We start from the raw sequence: 15,191 nt of genomic DNA, 5'->3' as shown, positions 1-15,191 counted from the left end.
TTATACCCCACACTGTTAGGAAAAATATTCTATTTCCACCCCTAAAGGTGGTCCGCGTTAAAAAGAACCTACTTGGCACGTGCTATATATTCCGTACATTGGGATATTTGGGCACACAATACCAACTAGAATGAGTGTACAAAAATTATGTTCCAGTGCAGCGTTCACTTGATTTGCACCGTATAGGCTACTATATAGGAGCTTATTGCTACGAGTGCAAACATTTAAATATAGCCTTCTGCAGGCGATGGGAAAGTTCTCAAGTAAGATCAAAAGTGCTTCAATGTTTCTTCAAGGATTTGCAAGTTGGCAGACCAAAATGAAAACATTTGTTTTATTGTAATTCAGCAATAATTTGTCTCCTAGTAACTGCAGCACATCGATATTTGCATTTTATTTTTTCCGAACAAATGCATTTAAAACAATGTCGACCTAATATTAATGGCACTTAAAATGTTCGTATCGTATATGATATTCTTGTTTACTCATGACTAGGGTCATCATCGTATATTATCCAGCAGTATAGTCTTACATCATTCACACCTTCTAAAAATACTCGGTAACGTGCTTCCATATAGCTCGAGCGAGCTGGTGAAAACGTTCGTCTTGTTCACACTAACGTGTCCAACATTTCCTGGAAGGAAGTTCAAGTGCTGAGAGAATAGCAGATGCTATTTGAGTGACATGAGGCTTCCTATATCTCTTTACAATTCGGCTGATTTTGCATTCGTAAGAAGTTAGCACACGGCCACTTAAATGCCTTCTAATCACGTAATTTAAACGTTGGCAAGATTTTGTTTACTAAATGCGGATCCATTAGCAGTCAGTCCATTAATTTGTGGATCGCAAAATATTGATTTCTTGTTTTAACTTTACGTGGCTTATGCCGGGAACATTTAAAAGAAAAATACGAACACATTGGAATTGCTTCAATGAAATTCTTTATATACGGTCAAGGGAAAATAAAATAGCCTCTGATTTTTCTTCCGGTTTGTATTCTGACTCGTATCAGCACAATCAGTGTCAGACTATGCAGAAGCAGTGGTATATCGTGAACTCCATTCGCTATGACTGTCTTCAAAATCATCAAGCAGATACGAAGTCACACGTAATCTGAAACAGAACATGACTTGAAGGATCATGTGGTACAGGTCTACTATACCTGAATCCAAGTTTGGATATACATTTTCACTTTTTGAAAAACATCCATTCACATTGATGGCGCAGAGGTGTCAGCATTTAAAGTGTTCTTCTGGTTCACGTGCTCATCACGAGAACGGCAAAAGGCATCAACGATATTTGTTTGTGTAGCTAATTGTGTAAACCAGTTGAACAAGATGTACAGTAAACGTATTTGATACCGTGTCCATTTTTCGCTTGATCCATCGATAAAAGGCCCAAGTAGAACTTGTTCATACAACATACAAACTCGGCCCTGAAGCACTTTCTACATCTGGAATCAGCTGATTTATACACCGCTTATTTTGCGAAGGTTGTGTTTCAACCAGAGGTGGTCAGTAACGAAGTACTTCTACTTTTTAGAAGTACTCAAGTAGTTTTCCTCTACTTTTGGTACTTACTCAAGTAGATTTGATTTTCGCTACTCTTATTTCTACTTCATAATATTTTGTGATCTACTTACTTACTTTTCGCTATTTTCAGTTTGTCAAGTAACAGTAGTTTAATCATCCAATTAGGAAGATAGCCTGAGGAATTTCGGGGGTGTTTTCACGGAGTATCAACATTTTATTTTCATAAAAATTGAGTAAAGCCCAGAATTTTCGTCGCGGTTCGCGCTCATTGAATACGGATGTAGCCAGTATAATTTCACGAAAGTATATAATATATAATCTATATAATATAGGTAGCGGGTTGGCGTGGTTCCGTTCACACATTATCGCCGTTCCGCATTATCGCCGTTCGTCCATATGAAATATTTCATCACAGAATCTATGACTCATCATAACGTTTGAAACTCATGTTTCGCAATCTAGCATTTACTTATCATATCGTAATCTAGCAGTCCATAGCGTGTCATAATCTGGAAAAGTGTACTCTGACTTTTTTTTAGTTTTTTATAACTATTTTAGCTTACCACCTTTGAGACTTTCTGGACTAAAGACAGCAAATACATTTTCCGCTTTTAGAAGTAGTAATTATATTTCACTTTCATCCCAGTATCATATAGATTGAGTTCTAATTAATATCAGTTCTTTTGTCTGGATAACATACATCTCGAAGTATAAAAGCAATTGTAGTAATGCCTTTAATTTCCGGAAATAAAGCTACTCAATGTGGCATTTTTACAATCCACCATATTTTTTATTAACCTTTACTAATCTCGCAAAGTGTTTACACCATGTCCTATTCCACTTCTCCGTATTGCTCTTCGAGTGAAATCCGGGCCTTGCAATATGGGGAAGTGCAACATACCATGATATTTTCTAAAACGTGATGTTCAAGTAAAAAGAAGATTAGTATAGCATTTCCATATCAATACTTTCATTTCATCCCATGACGAATGCTTATGCTGTCGAAAATTGGATACCTCCTGGTACGCACCAATATGAATCAAGCTCGGCACCTTTCGCATAGCTCAATTTGCAACTTTTGACATTCCATGCGAAGGAATTACGATCGTTTTCACAACTAAATACTTACTTACTTGAGTAGATTTAAACTCGGTCAATTCTACTTCTACTTGAAGTAGTTTTAGGTTGCTTGTGGAAAAAGTACTTCTACTCGTACTTGAGTAGATTTTTTCGTCGCTACTTCTACTTCTACTTGAGTAGCTTTCTTGACTATTTTGAACACCTCTGGTTTCAACCCAATGAAAATATTAATAAACGAATGAGTGAAAAGAATGGGGGTGCACAAATCGCCATGCCTTACAAATTTCATAACCAAGGAAACTCGATGCGTCTTGCTGACGTATCAGCTAGCGCACATGTTTCTTTACCAGACGGAACAGTTATTCGAAAGATATCCCGCGGGCAATCGAACATGTATAAAAGAATCATTGCCATTTATAAAGCCGATTTGATCCAGTGTAAACCAAGGTAAGAAGTGTGATATTACATCTATTTGAATTCAATAAAATATCGTCAGCAACTAGTTGGAAAGAACACTGTATATCAACTATCGTATCTCGAAATAAGACGTCACCAGCATGAAATGAGATCTCGAATAAGAGAAGGTTCAATGTATTATTTTAAGATGGTACACGAACTCCATTTGTTGACAAAGCTTGGGCTGATGTATTTTGATACAAGTCGACTCCAAGACACACATATGAAAGTGTGAGCGGCCCCTCTCAATTACGCGAAATCTGTTGTCTCGATAATTACTCGCACAGGTAAAATCATCCAACGGATATTTGCCAATGGCAGAATTTAGGGCCTTTGAACGCTCAGCGTGAAGCTTAAGCAGATGAGTCAAGGGTGCTTTTTCACCGAGTGTGATGCACGCGCTTTGATCAATCTAGGGACATGCTGGTTTATGCGTTCCTGCAAAACGCTTCGATGTTCTTCCTATGTAACCACAATCACAGTGGCACTTAAATTCATAAAGTACAGTGCTTTGTTGAAGTGCAGGAAGCACGTCTTTACGTGGTACTGCGTTCAAAGGCCATGAATTCTGCCATTGGCAAACAACTGTTGGATAATCCTGCATGTGCGAAAAATTATCTAGACAACAGATTTCGGGTCATCGGGAGGAGCCGCTCATACTTTCATCTGTGTGCCTTGGAGTCGACCTTTATCAAAATACATCAGCCCAAGCTTTGTCAACAAAAGGAGTTCGTGTACCATCTTAAAATAGCATATTGAACACTCTCTTATCCAAGATCTCATTTCATGCTGGTGACGTCATATTTCGAGATACGATTGTTGATATACACTGTTCTTTCCGATTCTCTACTAGTTTCTTACGATTACCCCTGACGACTGTCAGCCGAAAATATCCGGGTTCATTTCAATATGAATATTCTATTCAATTGTATATAGAAGTTCTATACCTCCAAGAAGCTCTTCAACTATTTGAATTCATAGGTACTCACTAAGATGTGGTCAAAGTAGTCAAGAAGGCTACTCGAGTAGAAGTAGAAGTAGCGACGCAAAAGTCTACTCAAGTGCGACTAGAAGTAATACTTTCAACAGCAACCTAATACTACTTCAAGTAAAAATAGAATTGACTGGCTTCATATCTACTCAAGTAAGTAAGTAAGTAAGTAGTTGTGAAAACAGTCATAAAATATTGGTATGGACTGTCAAAATCTGCAAATTGCTGTTTTGTGTCCAGAAAGCTTCAACGATGGTCTGCAAAAAAAGGTCTACCGCTACAAGTCGGAGACCACTTTTCTAGATTAGGACTCGCCACGTGCTGATAGATTACGATACGATAGGTGGATGCTAGATTGCGAAACGGAAGTTTCAAACGTTTTAATCAGACATATTTACTGTGATGAAACATGTCATATGGGCGATAATGCTGTGTGAAGGGAACTACGCAATCCGATACCTAAACTATATTCACCTATACTTTCGTGAAAAAATATTTTTCACTCACGACTAAAATTCTGGGCTTTGCGCAACTTTTGTGAAAATTAAATTAATGTTGTTACTTCGTGGAAACAGCCCCTAAATTCCCCAGTCCTTCGTCCAATTGATTGAGCATAACACTTCCACTTGACAAACTGAAAAAAAGCGAAAAGTAGAGAAGAAGCGGAAAATGAGATTAGCTTGAGTAAGCACTACAAGTAGCGGTAAAGTACTCGAGTACTTCGAAATGATAGCCGTACTTCGTTCCTAAGCAGTAAGCACCTTTGATAATCACTACTGTGTGATAAAAAAATCCTTGTGCGGAATGAATAACGGCGCGTCATCGTGTTACGATTACATGTGTAAAACGAAATAGCACAATCGCACGAAATGCAATGCGGTTATCGTAACCAAGTCTCCAAACTTATTTTCAATCGAACTCGGACAACTACAAATGCCACAGTTCCGCCTCAATTCCCCAACCATTTGATCTGTAATGACATCTTTTGGTCTATGACAGTCATTTGGATTATCCAGCTACCCAGTCGTTTAACGATACAATAACGTATATTTTTAGGACGTGTCCAGATCCCGCAACGACCCCTGCTCCATCTACTACAGTCGCAGGTAGCGGTTTGATTATTGTATGCGTTTTAAATGACCCGTGTTTCAAATCACTGTGCTCGAAGAATTCCGCGAACGACGTGTTTGAAATCGACATGTTCAGATTAAAAAGGAATATTTATGATATGTCTGCGACTGTGAAGAGCAGTCTGTAGGAGCTTCAGGAGGAAATGAGGACAATCAAGTCACAGTTGGTCGAATCACCTTGATTTAATATGATACAATCCTAATCAGGCCCCCCGTGCGATAGGCGGTCAAATCTACATTATGATGGCAGCCCTTGAGAAGAGAAGTTTTCCCAACCCCGCATTAAAGTTTACGGGATACTTTCCTACTGCTCGACGAATTGTAGGGTAATCGGTATGCGACGTCGTTTTGAGGACCGTTCTTTAAATTTTGTTTATTTTCCACTATTTGTGTATTTTGTTGCCAAAATCGTTTGTATTCTAGAACTTGCTTGCATACGTCGCATATTTGGCAGAGTGCGGGGATCGGTACAGTTATGGACCATATTTATGCTTCATTACACATCCTGAGCAACGTTTCGCCATACTGTGTTATGTCGATAACGATTACACATGAATCATTACGCAGGATTATCTGCACACGACCGGAATCCAAGAACCCTATATTGACTACTGTAGGCAGCATGGAGAGCCTAACAAGAACTCTGTCATTGACACCGCATGAGAGCGTTTAACAAATAACACGAGTATATTTTTAACGCTGTGTTCAATTCTCCATCCGTCATGTTATCGGAAACACTAAGCTATGACATCACAAACCTCAGAACTTCGCATTTGGTAAACGCCTGTCTTCAGTCTCTCTCATATCTGCTCATTCGAATAGCTTTGCAAGCGATCTATAGGATCACAACATTTAGAGGGCTCGTGCGATGTAAATATGAAGCTATCTCAAGTTAAAGATAAAAAATATTTGGCAGCATCTTACAGATTCTCACTAAATATACCACTGCACATTAACTTAGGTTACCATATTTTTGTGACATAAATTCCGGACCCTCTTTAGCGCCCACTAGTGGATTTCGAAATGAGGTAGGAGCATATTGTCAGATCAATATGACGTCACACCAGTAAAGTTTTGCCTATCGAGTACAGATGGTCACGATCCGGTTTAGGAGTATGTGGTGTAAGTAGTGACCAGGGCCGAAGCCACATTTTTTCAGCCTCATCCCGCCCAAATAAACACTGATCTTAGGCCCACCGTAGGGTAATTGCTGCCAATTCTGGAGAGTTACTACATAGGCATCTGGTTTCTATATTAGGGTTACCGTATTTTGAGGTCCGAAAAAGAGTACACTTTTGAAAAATTCTGAAAGCTCTACAACCTAGCAAGAAAACTGGTGAATTTGAAAATTGTTATACCAAAACCTCTGTTTTGACTAAAAAACAATTAAATACCGGACGCAATTTTAACAGTAAATCCGGGAAATTTCGGACGTATGGCAACCCTACATTAACTGAAACTATATATCTTTGTGGATTCGGGATCAATCGTTCCCAAACGTCTTTATCATTTTCGAAATTTCTGATACATATCTCTTCACTGGTGCACCGTAGTGTCCCAAACTGATGTAGACACAACGAAATCGTACGGTTCACTGCCCCTGGGTTACGCTATTCTCGTCATTTTAACAATAGCAATTTACTGTAATAATTGGAATGGCTATCACCAGCACCAAATTTCATAAAACATCAGCCTCGAATGTTGCACTCCGACGTATTCTGGAATTGTGACGCAATAATCCCGTGGGCAATAACGATGCTGCAACTCAGGGCAAAGTTGGCAGCTGCGAGAACGAGAGTGCTCAATCGGCGACAATCGGTACTTCGCTAGTTGTGGCGAGTCCGGTTCGAAGTGCAATCGCGTCCCAGATTCCCGTTCAGTAGTTCAAATTCAAATTCCTTCAACTTAAAGATCCTCTCATCTTCCATACTGCATATTGGATTACTGGATCCGCAAGTCATTATGACTATCGGGTCTTAATTCTAAAAAGCATTCTGATCTGGAAATGCTATGCAACATATCCTGGAAAAAATATTGGGCCGATGTATGCATTTTAGTTGGTGTGACAACGGATGGTTGGTACCGATCAGGAAACGGTTATGAATACAAATATTTCGATTCCCGAGGAACTTATAACGAAACCACCGCCGCGTGCAAGAGTGTGGACGCCTCAGCAACTCTTGCAGCAGCTGGCGTTCGAGATCAGACGTTCAACAAGTTTGTTATAGTTATATTTCTTCCGTTGCTTCTGATCGTATCTGAAAAACAACTTGAAACAAGTAACGATTTCTCGAGTATCAAGCAATTCGTTTCACAGTCCTCCTTTTGCCCGTTTCAGGGGGCGACTGCCAACTGGTTGTGGTAGGTGGTGTTAATGGTGCTCAACTACTATGGTCTTGATCAGTTCGAACTTCACCATCCGCTAAATTAGATTAGTGGGTTACTGAGATGAATTGAATGTCGAAAGTGACGTCACATATAGAGTCATTTATTTAGTTGTCTGGCTTAGCAAGTTGTTTGTAATTGTAATTTTGTGTGGAATGTCTCCTGGCAGAGTTTCCCGCTAATTAATCTTTTTGTGGGACAGTTCGGAAACAGTACTATACCAATTTAATTACGACGTGGAAATATTGGACTCTTTCGTGATAGGATTCGGATTTAAGCGCGGCCAAATCGATTTTGATTGCAGTTTCGTTTCCACCACCCACCTTCGCGTTGTCAACAGTCGTCTGGCATGCCTCCAACGATACTTTAAAACTATTCCTCCGTTTTCAGCACAACAATAATGAGTACTCTAAGCTTACCGGCAAGTGTCAACCAAGTATGGGTAGGCGCAACTTCTATTCTCGACATTGGCATGACTTGGCGATTTCAAGATGGGGTTGATCTTTCTCCGAGCCAAATAACTTGGGGACGGGCTGTTTCTGGTGCAATCGAACCGTCTGGAGACGGATACTGCATGGATTATTTTGTTCCGGGATCACAAAACACCGATATTCCCGGTCCAAATGATGAGCCTTGTACGGCAGCTTTGCCTTATATCTGCGAACGTTTGTTTGCACAATAAAACATTATGCTTTCCTTCCTCGAAAATCGTATGTTAAACTATATAACCTCATTACAATTCAAATCGAAGGAAATATATGTTCGACTTTTCGATATACAGAAGTTCAATATAGCAGAAAACAATATATTCATGTTGTCATATTTATTTCACTTCAAGCATTTTTACTGACTCTCATCAGGAGCGAACTTCAGTCAATGTGGCTTCGAAATATAAAAGGAATTATTTCGTTGTGACGTAATAAAGACACGTATATAGAAGGACGAGAACGTACGTTTGGTTTTGCCGTGTGCGACTCGTAGAGAGAGAGAGGGAGAGAGAGAGACAGGAAGAGAGAGAGAGTGAGAGTGAGAGAGGGAAAGACGGAGAATAAGAGAGAGAGAGAGAGAGAGGAAGAGAGAGAAGAGAGAGAGGGGGGAAAGTGAGATAGGGAGAGACGGAGAATAAGGAAGAGAGAGAGAGAAGTGAAAACACATAGTTTTGTTAGTATATATTCGTTTGATCGCGTAGACCAGTGGATCAGCAGTTTTAGTTCAAATTCTCCCCAATTATAGTGCAATCCTAATCTGTCTGTTGCAAATCATAATTGTAGGCAAGTGATAAACAGCAACAGAATAACTTTTCTGCATACTATTTAAATAGAAATTAGGTTGACTTTTATTATTTTAAAGCGAATTTCGCAACAGCATTTCTTGAAATATGTGGTCATGTCTTAAAAATCCGTATGAAATGCCCAAAATATATGCATCGGTGAGCTATTGGCAATTTAGCAATTAAAACGAGTCTGCACATTTTGATTTCAGACGGCCATTCTGTTGATGTGAGTTCTTTGGTTCGAATATAGTAATGAAGCAAAACTGCCTCGTGATTTGCCCAATTTAAAAATATTACAAATTATTTTGAAAATTTAGAGGTTTCGCGGACCCCTGGAAATGCTTCGCGGACGCCCAGAGGTCTGCAGTCCCCCGATTAAAAGCCACTGGCGTAAGATCTTATGCAAGATATTTTCGAGGGTTTTATTAATTTGATAGGATACGCGGGCCGAAAAATTTTGAGAAACCTTCAACTTCAACAACAACAGGTATACCAGCAATAAGAAGAAATATAAAAGCAACATCAACTTTAAACGAAACGCCGACTAAATTTTATCAAACACTGTGCGAGTGTTGGGCCATAATAGAATCGATAGACGAGAGCCTAGACTCACTCAACTAATTTCATGAATCTGAAAGAGACGGGTTCGATTGGCAAGCAAATCATTACAAGCAAGTACGCTGGTATTTCGGGCTCAGGTGATTCAATGCAATCAGCAACTGTTAATACAGTACTGACGATACACATATCATTCGATAATCTCAATTTCCATTGATATATCAAATGCATTATTGACGATAGAGGTTTTTGTTAGCTATAGGAAATAGGCATATTCTACATCTGAAAGGCAGGTTGATCATTAGGGTTATGGCTTGCAAAAAATTGCTTGTAGCAGGAATTACTTAGCATTTTGTTATAAATTAAACAGATTATAACTATTTTGTTCACATCGTAAAAAGTTGTTCCGCACAAACCAATTTCAATTTTCGACATTACTCCAAATATAGAACAAATTTACAATTCGAAGGTTGTTCCTTGCTGCAAATCTAATCTTCGAATATTTGTGTTTTGCACTTCTGGTAAAGTTCTTCCATCAATTTGACTTCCATTTTTATATTTATAATAGTGACACGTACATCTACAACGTCCTTATCATATAGTGAGGGCAATTTATGGAATATATCACAAATCTGTGAACTATATTGTTACCAAACAATTTCTTCACCAATATGTCTGTCAATGACTCTTATAACATATGTTAAAATGTTGAAGTTCAACTCCTGTGGGAAACCCAGACAAAAATCTGTTAAATTTGAAAAAATAAAAAAGATTAAAAAAAATTGGAAAAAAATCTTAAGCGCCTATAAGTAACTAAGGATGGGTATGTTAATGGTTTTTCATGATTCTCAATTGATTGTTAAAATTTGAATTTTACTACAGACTGTCTTGTGGAAAATATATGTAACAGTAATGGCACTGATGGCATAGTTATACCGTCAGAAGTAGGCCTACACCGTTTAGTAATTCGATACCGAATGATTCAACAACTTCTGTATACTATATTACTGGGTAAAACAAACATATATAGGCTTTAAATCAGTACAGTGATTATTCAAATACAGTACTAAGTCATCCAGCAAAGGCTAAACGGTATTTTCTGTATTATTCCGTTCTACAAGATGAACGCAATTGTACCGAAGTAAAAGCGACTACGAACCCAGCACGGCCTTGTGTGAGTTCATTGTCGATTGTTACTGCATGTATCGTAACACACTATGGGCAGCGGGGTGGATTATTAAAGCCAATGAACTTGAGTTTCAACATTCTAACTGGAATCGCTCGATGGAGAGAATCAATGCTAATGATGTAAAACAGCGCACACAGATCGAGTTCCATCCAGTTATTCAAGGAGACCGTAATGACCTCAACACCACTTTCACCACTCTTAAAGAGTGCACACAGCGCGCTGGGATCGCTATAGTGACCGTCGATCTTCCGATTCGCCTGAGGGCTATAGGCGATATAATAAAGCAGACAAATTTACCAGTTATACCAACGTTGGGTGGTTTTCACCTATTGAAATCTTATCTGGGATCAATTGGTAACATGATGGAAGATTTTGGGCTACAAGATGTGATCCAGTTGATCTATGCTGGAGACACAACAGCCAGCAGCATCATGGATGGAGGAGGTTTTGACAAGGCAAACTGCGCTCACCTCCTCATCGATGCAGCTATCTATCAACATGCCCTGAAAATTGCCTTAACTGAGGATGAGCGTGGTGACATGAAGTCCGTCGTGGAAAAGGTGGCTGATGGGAAAATGGGACCGAGACACACCGACCCAGTAGTGCGAGTATTTGAGCAAAGGTTTGAAGAAACGTTCAATCGATTCGCAAAAAGAGCTAGAACACCTGCACTCTGGGTGGATTACCACTACTTGGTAGATATACCCAAGGTCTGTATCAGAACCGAGTGACTCGCAGACCACAATGGGAATCTGTCCTGCATTTTAGCGTTACCATACGTCCTCTTTTAATAGGAGTAGTCCTCTTTTATGACTTTTTTGAAAGAGACCTCGGAGGACGGCCAAATGACCTCTTTTTCGAGATTTTGTCCTCTCCGATTTTGCAAGTCTGAAAATTTTGAGAAAGTGTCCTCTTTTGAGATTTGCGAAATATGGTCACCCTATGTTGTTACCAAGATGTTTCACACCTGCAGGCCATCATCAGTGGTTTTCAAACTTCTTCCGGCACGCCCCTTGATGATAGTGGAAAATTTCGCCCCCTCCTCTTATCGTCATATCAAAAAATATTAAAAAGAGCAAGCAGAATGTTTGCAATCCCAATGCATTGTTTGGTGCCATGGGAGGTATATTATTACTTCACTTCACAATATGGAATTCCAGTTCAATACTTAATTAAACATAACCACGTGCAATGATAGCACATAGATATCTATTTGCTATCATTGCACTAATTCCGAGTTCAAGAAAATCATTTCTCTCAAGCGGCTTCGCGCCTCCGTTCAGATGCTTTTACAGCCCCTCAGCTTGAGAACCACTGCATTAGAACGTCTGCCTGTCCGCTCGCGGGAACCACATAAGTGAACTGAGCAGAGGAAGAATGAGCAACAAGGTTTTAAGGCCATAGATCAGTGGTCGGGAACCTATAGCTCGCGAGCCATATATGGCTCTTTCGGGTATAAGATATGGCTGTTTGACAAATATTTATATTTGCACAGAATTGATCAATAGGCTATAGCAGCGATTTGTTGGTAAATTTTCATCATGGCCAGTATAATTATTCTCGTGGTAGTATAAACATGTCTTTGAGAGGTAAAGACAATGTCGTCTTCAGGTTTAGGGGCTCGGACCCCCTCTTTTCAAAATCATCAAATTTAAGTTACCGTCACGACGGCGGCCAACATCACTCGCGAATTCCATTCACCCGCCTCGAAATCTTGAATTGTGCGATACGTTACGATACGGTACGATAAGAACAGAGCATACATACGCGAAATGAACTGCTGTGGATGTCACAATTACAAACAAGAATTCCAAACAACGTCACTGCTATTCACGTTCTTGATTGGTAAGTATAGCTCTGTGTAGTAAGTAGACTACCGGCGATAAAATGTAGGCGTGTAGAGCAAGGTTATGTTACCGCCGAATACTTTGAGAATTCAGAACTCGAAAAGTATTTAGATTTGCAGAATCAGTGTGACAGTCACATTCAATTAATATCAGTCATACTAAATTCTACGCTACTTACGATGAATTGCGTTATCAATGGGGAGGCCTGGCCGTCTTATGCCTTACCTCTCGTTGCGAGCTTCATTTTCGTACAATAAATACCAGTTTTCACATGTAAATATGGCACACACGAGGAATTCCATGTGGTGAGTTCGAATTAGTGCTATCATGACGTCACGAATTTTCAATTGTGACGTAACAGATGATTGTCATGTATGGCTCTTTGGGAGTTGAGATGGAAAAATAGGGCCAATATGGCTCTTCGGACATCAAAGGTTCCTGACCACTGGTTTATAGTTACCATCCAAAATAAAGAATGGAGAAACGAATTAATAAGATGCAATACATAACCCATTTAGAATTTGATATGATGCAATTCGATCCTCCCCCAATGGTTGAAGACTTGATAAACTATCTTTGAATTAAATTTCAATAAAACAAGAGGTCTGGTTAAGGTAGGAACAGAGAACAGAAATAGACACTTTGCTAATAGATTACTTTGCTATACTAGGTTACGACAACGTAAGCTTCGAACACTTCGTTTGCTGTCGATTTATTTGTGAGAGAACAATGGAGGCTTGGTAAAACGCATTATCATTGAATGAGTGGTCGCTCTCACTGGTTATACCAGCGTTTCGCGAACAATCCGACCTTATGCAAGATACAGTGATTTTTATCGAAACCGATTACTTAATGACTTGAAATTGACTCGTGAATGTTGCTCCAAGTCACGAGTCAATCTACATTTCTGATACTCCGAGTCAAGTAAAGTCAAGTCATTTTAGCAAAGTGACTCGAGTCAAGTCAAGTCATATGATAATGTGACTCGAGTCATCCCAACACTGATGTGAAGACTGTCTAATTTATCGATACATCAGAAGGTTTTGCGTTTTGACAAGGTCCTACGAATATGTCTAACGTATGTTTGAGTGGCAGCTCATTGTAATGATAAGTAACATTGGTTTCATCTGAGTGATATTAATTCAAGTAGAGTCAGGCTCTACCTTCAAATGACAGGTAACTATATTTAAAAATGCCGCTGAGAGCTAGGATTAGGGTTTGGCTGTGGAGATTGTACTGAATTGATCTTTATTAATGATACGTACAACTGCGTATGAGATTTGCACAACGTAATTTTAATCTGGCCAATTCCATTCCATACTATATATTGTGGGTGGGCAGCACTGGCGTAGCAGCATGTGCTGTCGCCCATGGCTTTGGTGGAAAATGCCGCCCCTATGTAGACCGCGGGAAATATCGACATAGTTTCATGCTCAAGCTATCTTTTCAATAAAAATAATTACAAATAATATGCTGCATCTCATAAGTTCTTTATTGTTTGATAAAGAAGCCTCGCCGCTCCAACGTTTACAAGGCCAAAATATTAAAGACAAGAAATGGTGAACGAATGTTTTAGGCAAAAAAAATCAATAGCCGACCCAAAACGGAACTTTGCGGGCTTTTGCCGAAGCGATATCAGCGACAATATCCTCAAAACTAGGTTTTTGAACGTAGTCTTTTTCTATAGAAAGAATGGATAGAGCTGATAGCCGATCATCATCCATGATAGAATGTAAATAAGACATCACCAAGTTTGAGATTTGAGAAGGTCCTCTCACTGCTCGCAATTGGATCACCAATGGCCAGACAAAGTTTCAGACACGAGCATCAATATGGTGTCGAATCAAGGATAGATGTGATTTAACTATAACCACTGTAAAACATCAAACGCTGTTGCATTACGATCAAACGTGGTTTCACTGCTCAGCACCAGCCTTTTATTAATATCAATAATAATCAATAATCGTCAGATTATATTTTCATCTGAAAAAGACACACTCAATGCACAATGTGATAAGACACAATGCGATGTAATGAGCAGATAGGAGGATGACGAGCGACAAGTTGCAGTTGCGGTTTAAATGTTACAGGTGTCATATACTGCAGGAACTGCGGGAGATTCGTTAGTCCATCGGCACAACGGTTTCGGATTTTCAACCAAGTTTCGCGACGTCGACAGTCTGTTAACTGCGGAAATAAGTACAAGGCTGGATGCTGGTAGTCGAGGTGCCACAGCTCCAATTTAAACGGGCTGCACCACAAAGGTGGAACTCACGATTCGTATGCTGATGGAATAAACTGGAACTTTTGGGAGGGATTACACTCTTCACTCAAATTCGTCAAGATGGACATTAAACCAGTACGGTAATCGAATCACTTTTTAAAATCTTATATGCCTGTTGTATTGGATATGTAGGCATACGGAATGCGCAGATTATTTATCCAATGTGGTTTGAACCCCAGTCCTACTAATTGTCTACATCAGCTGAATTGTTATCACTCGAGTGAATATGGAAGATAACTCGTTTCGATTTAAGGTACAGGGCCTGGGTAGCCTGCGTATTGAATTCAGCAAGCCTATAGCCAAAACCATACGACTCAAGTTCTTCTATATGACAATTTGAAGTTCCGGTGTACTAACGCAGAATATTATTATCGCCACCAGTTTCTGCGTGCATAATCATAATGAACGGTGCAACTGCGACGCATTGTGATCCACAGTTTTGACAATTAAAATCGACGTCTTCAAG

At 39.5% G+C, this 15,191-nt stretch overlaps 2 protein-coding genes across 5 annotated transcripts in view; one reads left to right on the top strand and one right to left on the bottom strand.

Annotated features, from left to right (window-relative positions):
* LOC145439842 (uncharacterized) overlaps positions 1-15,191 on the bottom strand; it is a 138,496-nt gene that overhangs the window by 78,137 nt on the left and 45,168 nt on the right. The gene's annotated exons all lie outside the window — the stretch shown is intronic.
* The window catches only part of LOC145439313 (uncharacterized), a 43,290-nt gene that overhangs the window by 3,853 nt on the left and 24,246 nt on the right, over positions 1-15,191 (top strand). Inside the window, exons 4-7 of one of the 3 annotated variants that reach the window (XM_080316819.1) lie at positions 2,963-3,059; positions 5,116-5,165; positions 7,247-7,406; positions 7,965-8,666. In XM_080316819.1, the coding sequence (XP_080172945.1) occupies positions 2,963-3,059; positions 5,116-5,165; positions 7,247-7,406; positions 7,965-8,256 (599 nt within the window). In that variant the 3' untranslated portion in view covers positions 8,257-8,666. Of the gene's footprint in view, positions 1-2,962; positions 3,060-5,115; positions 5,166-7,246; positions 7,407-7,964; positions 8,667-15,191 lie in introns of those variants that run through there. The other 2 variants (XM_080316821.1, XM_080316820.1) reach the window with 2 other exon arrangements.

This window comes from Botryllus schlosseri, chromosome 5, assembly GCF_051294905.1.
Source record: "Botryllus schlosseri isolate E-star chromosome 5, Bs_hap1, whole genome shotgun sequence".
Lineage (NCBI taxonomy): Eukaryota > Metazoa > Chordata > Ascidiacea > Stolidobranchia > Styelidae > Botryllus > Botryllus schlosseri.
This window is presented reverse-complemented; position numbering and strand designations above follow the sequence as displayed.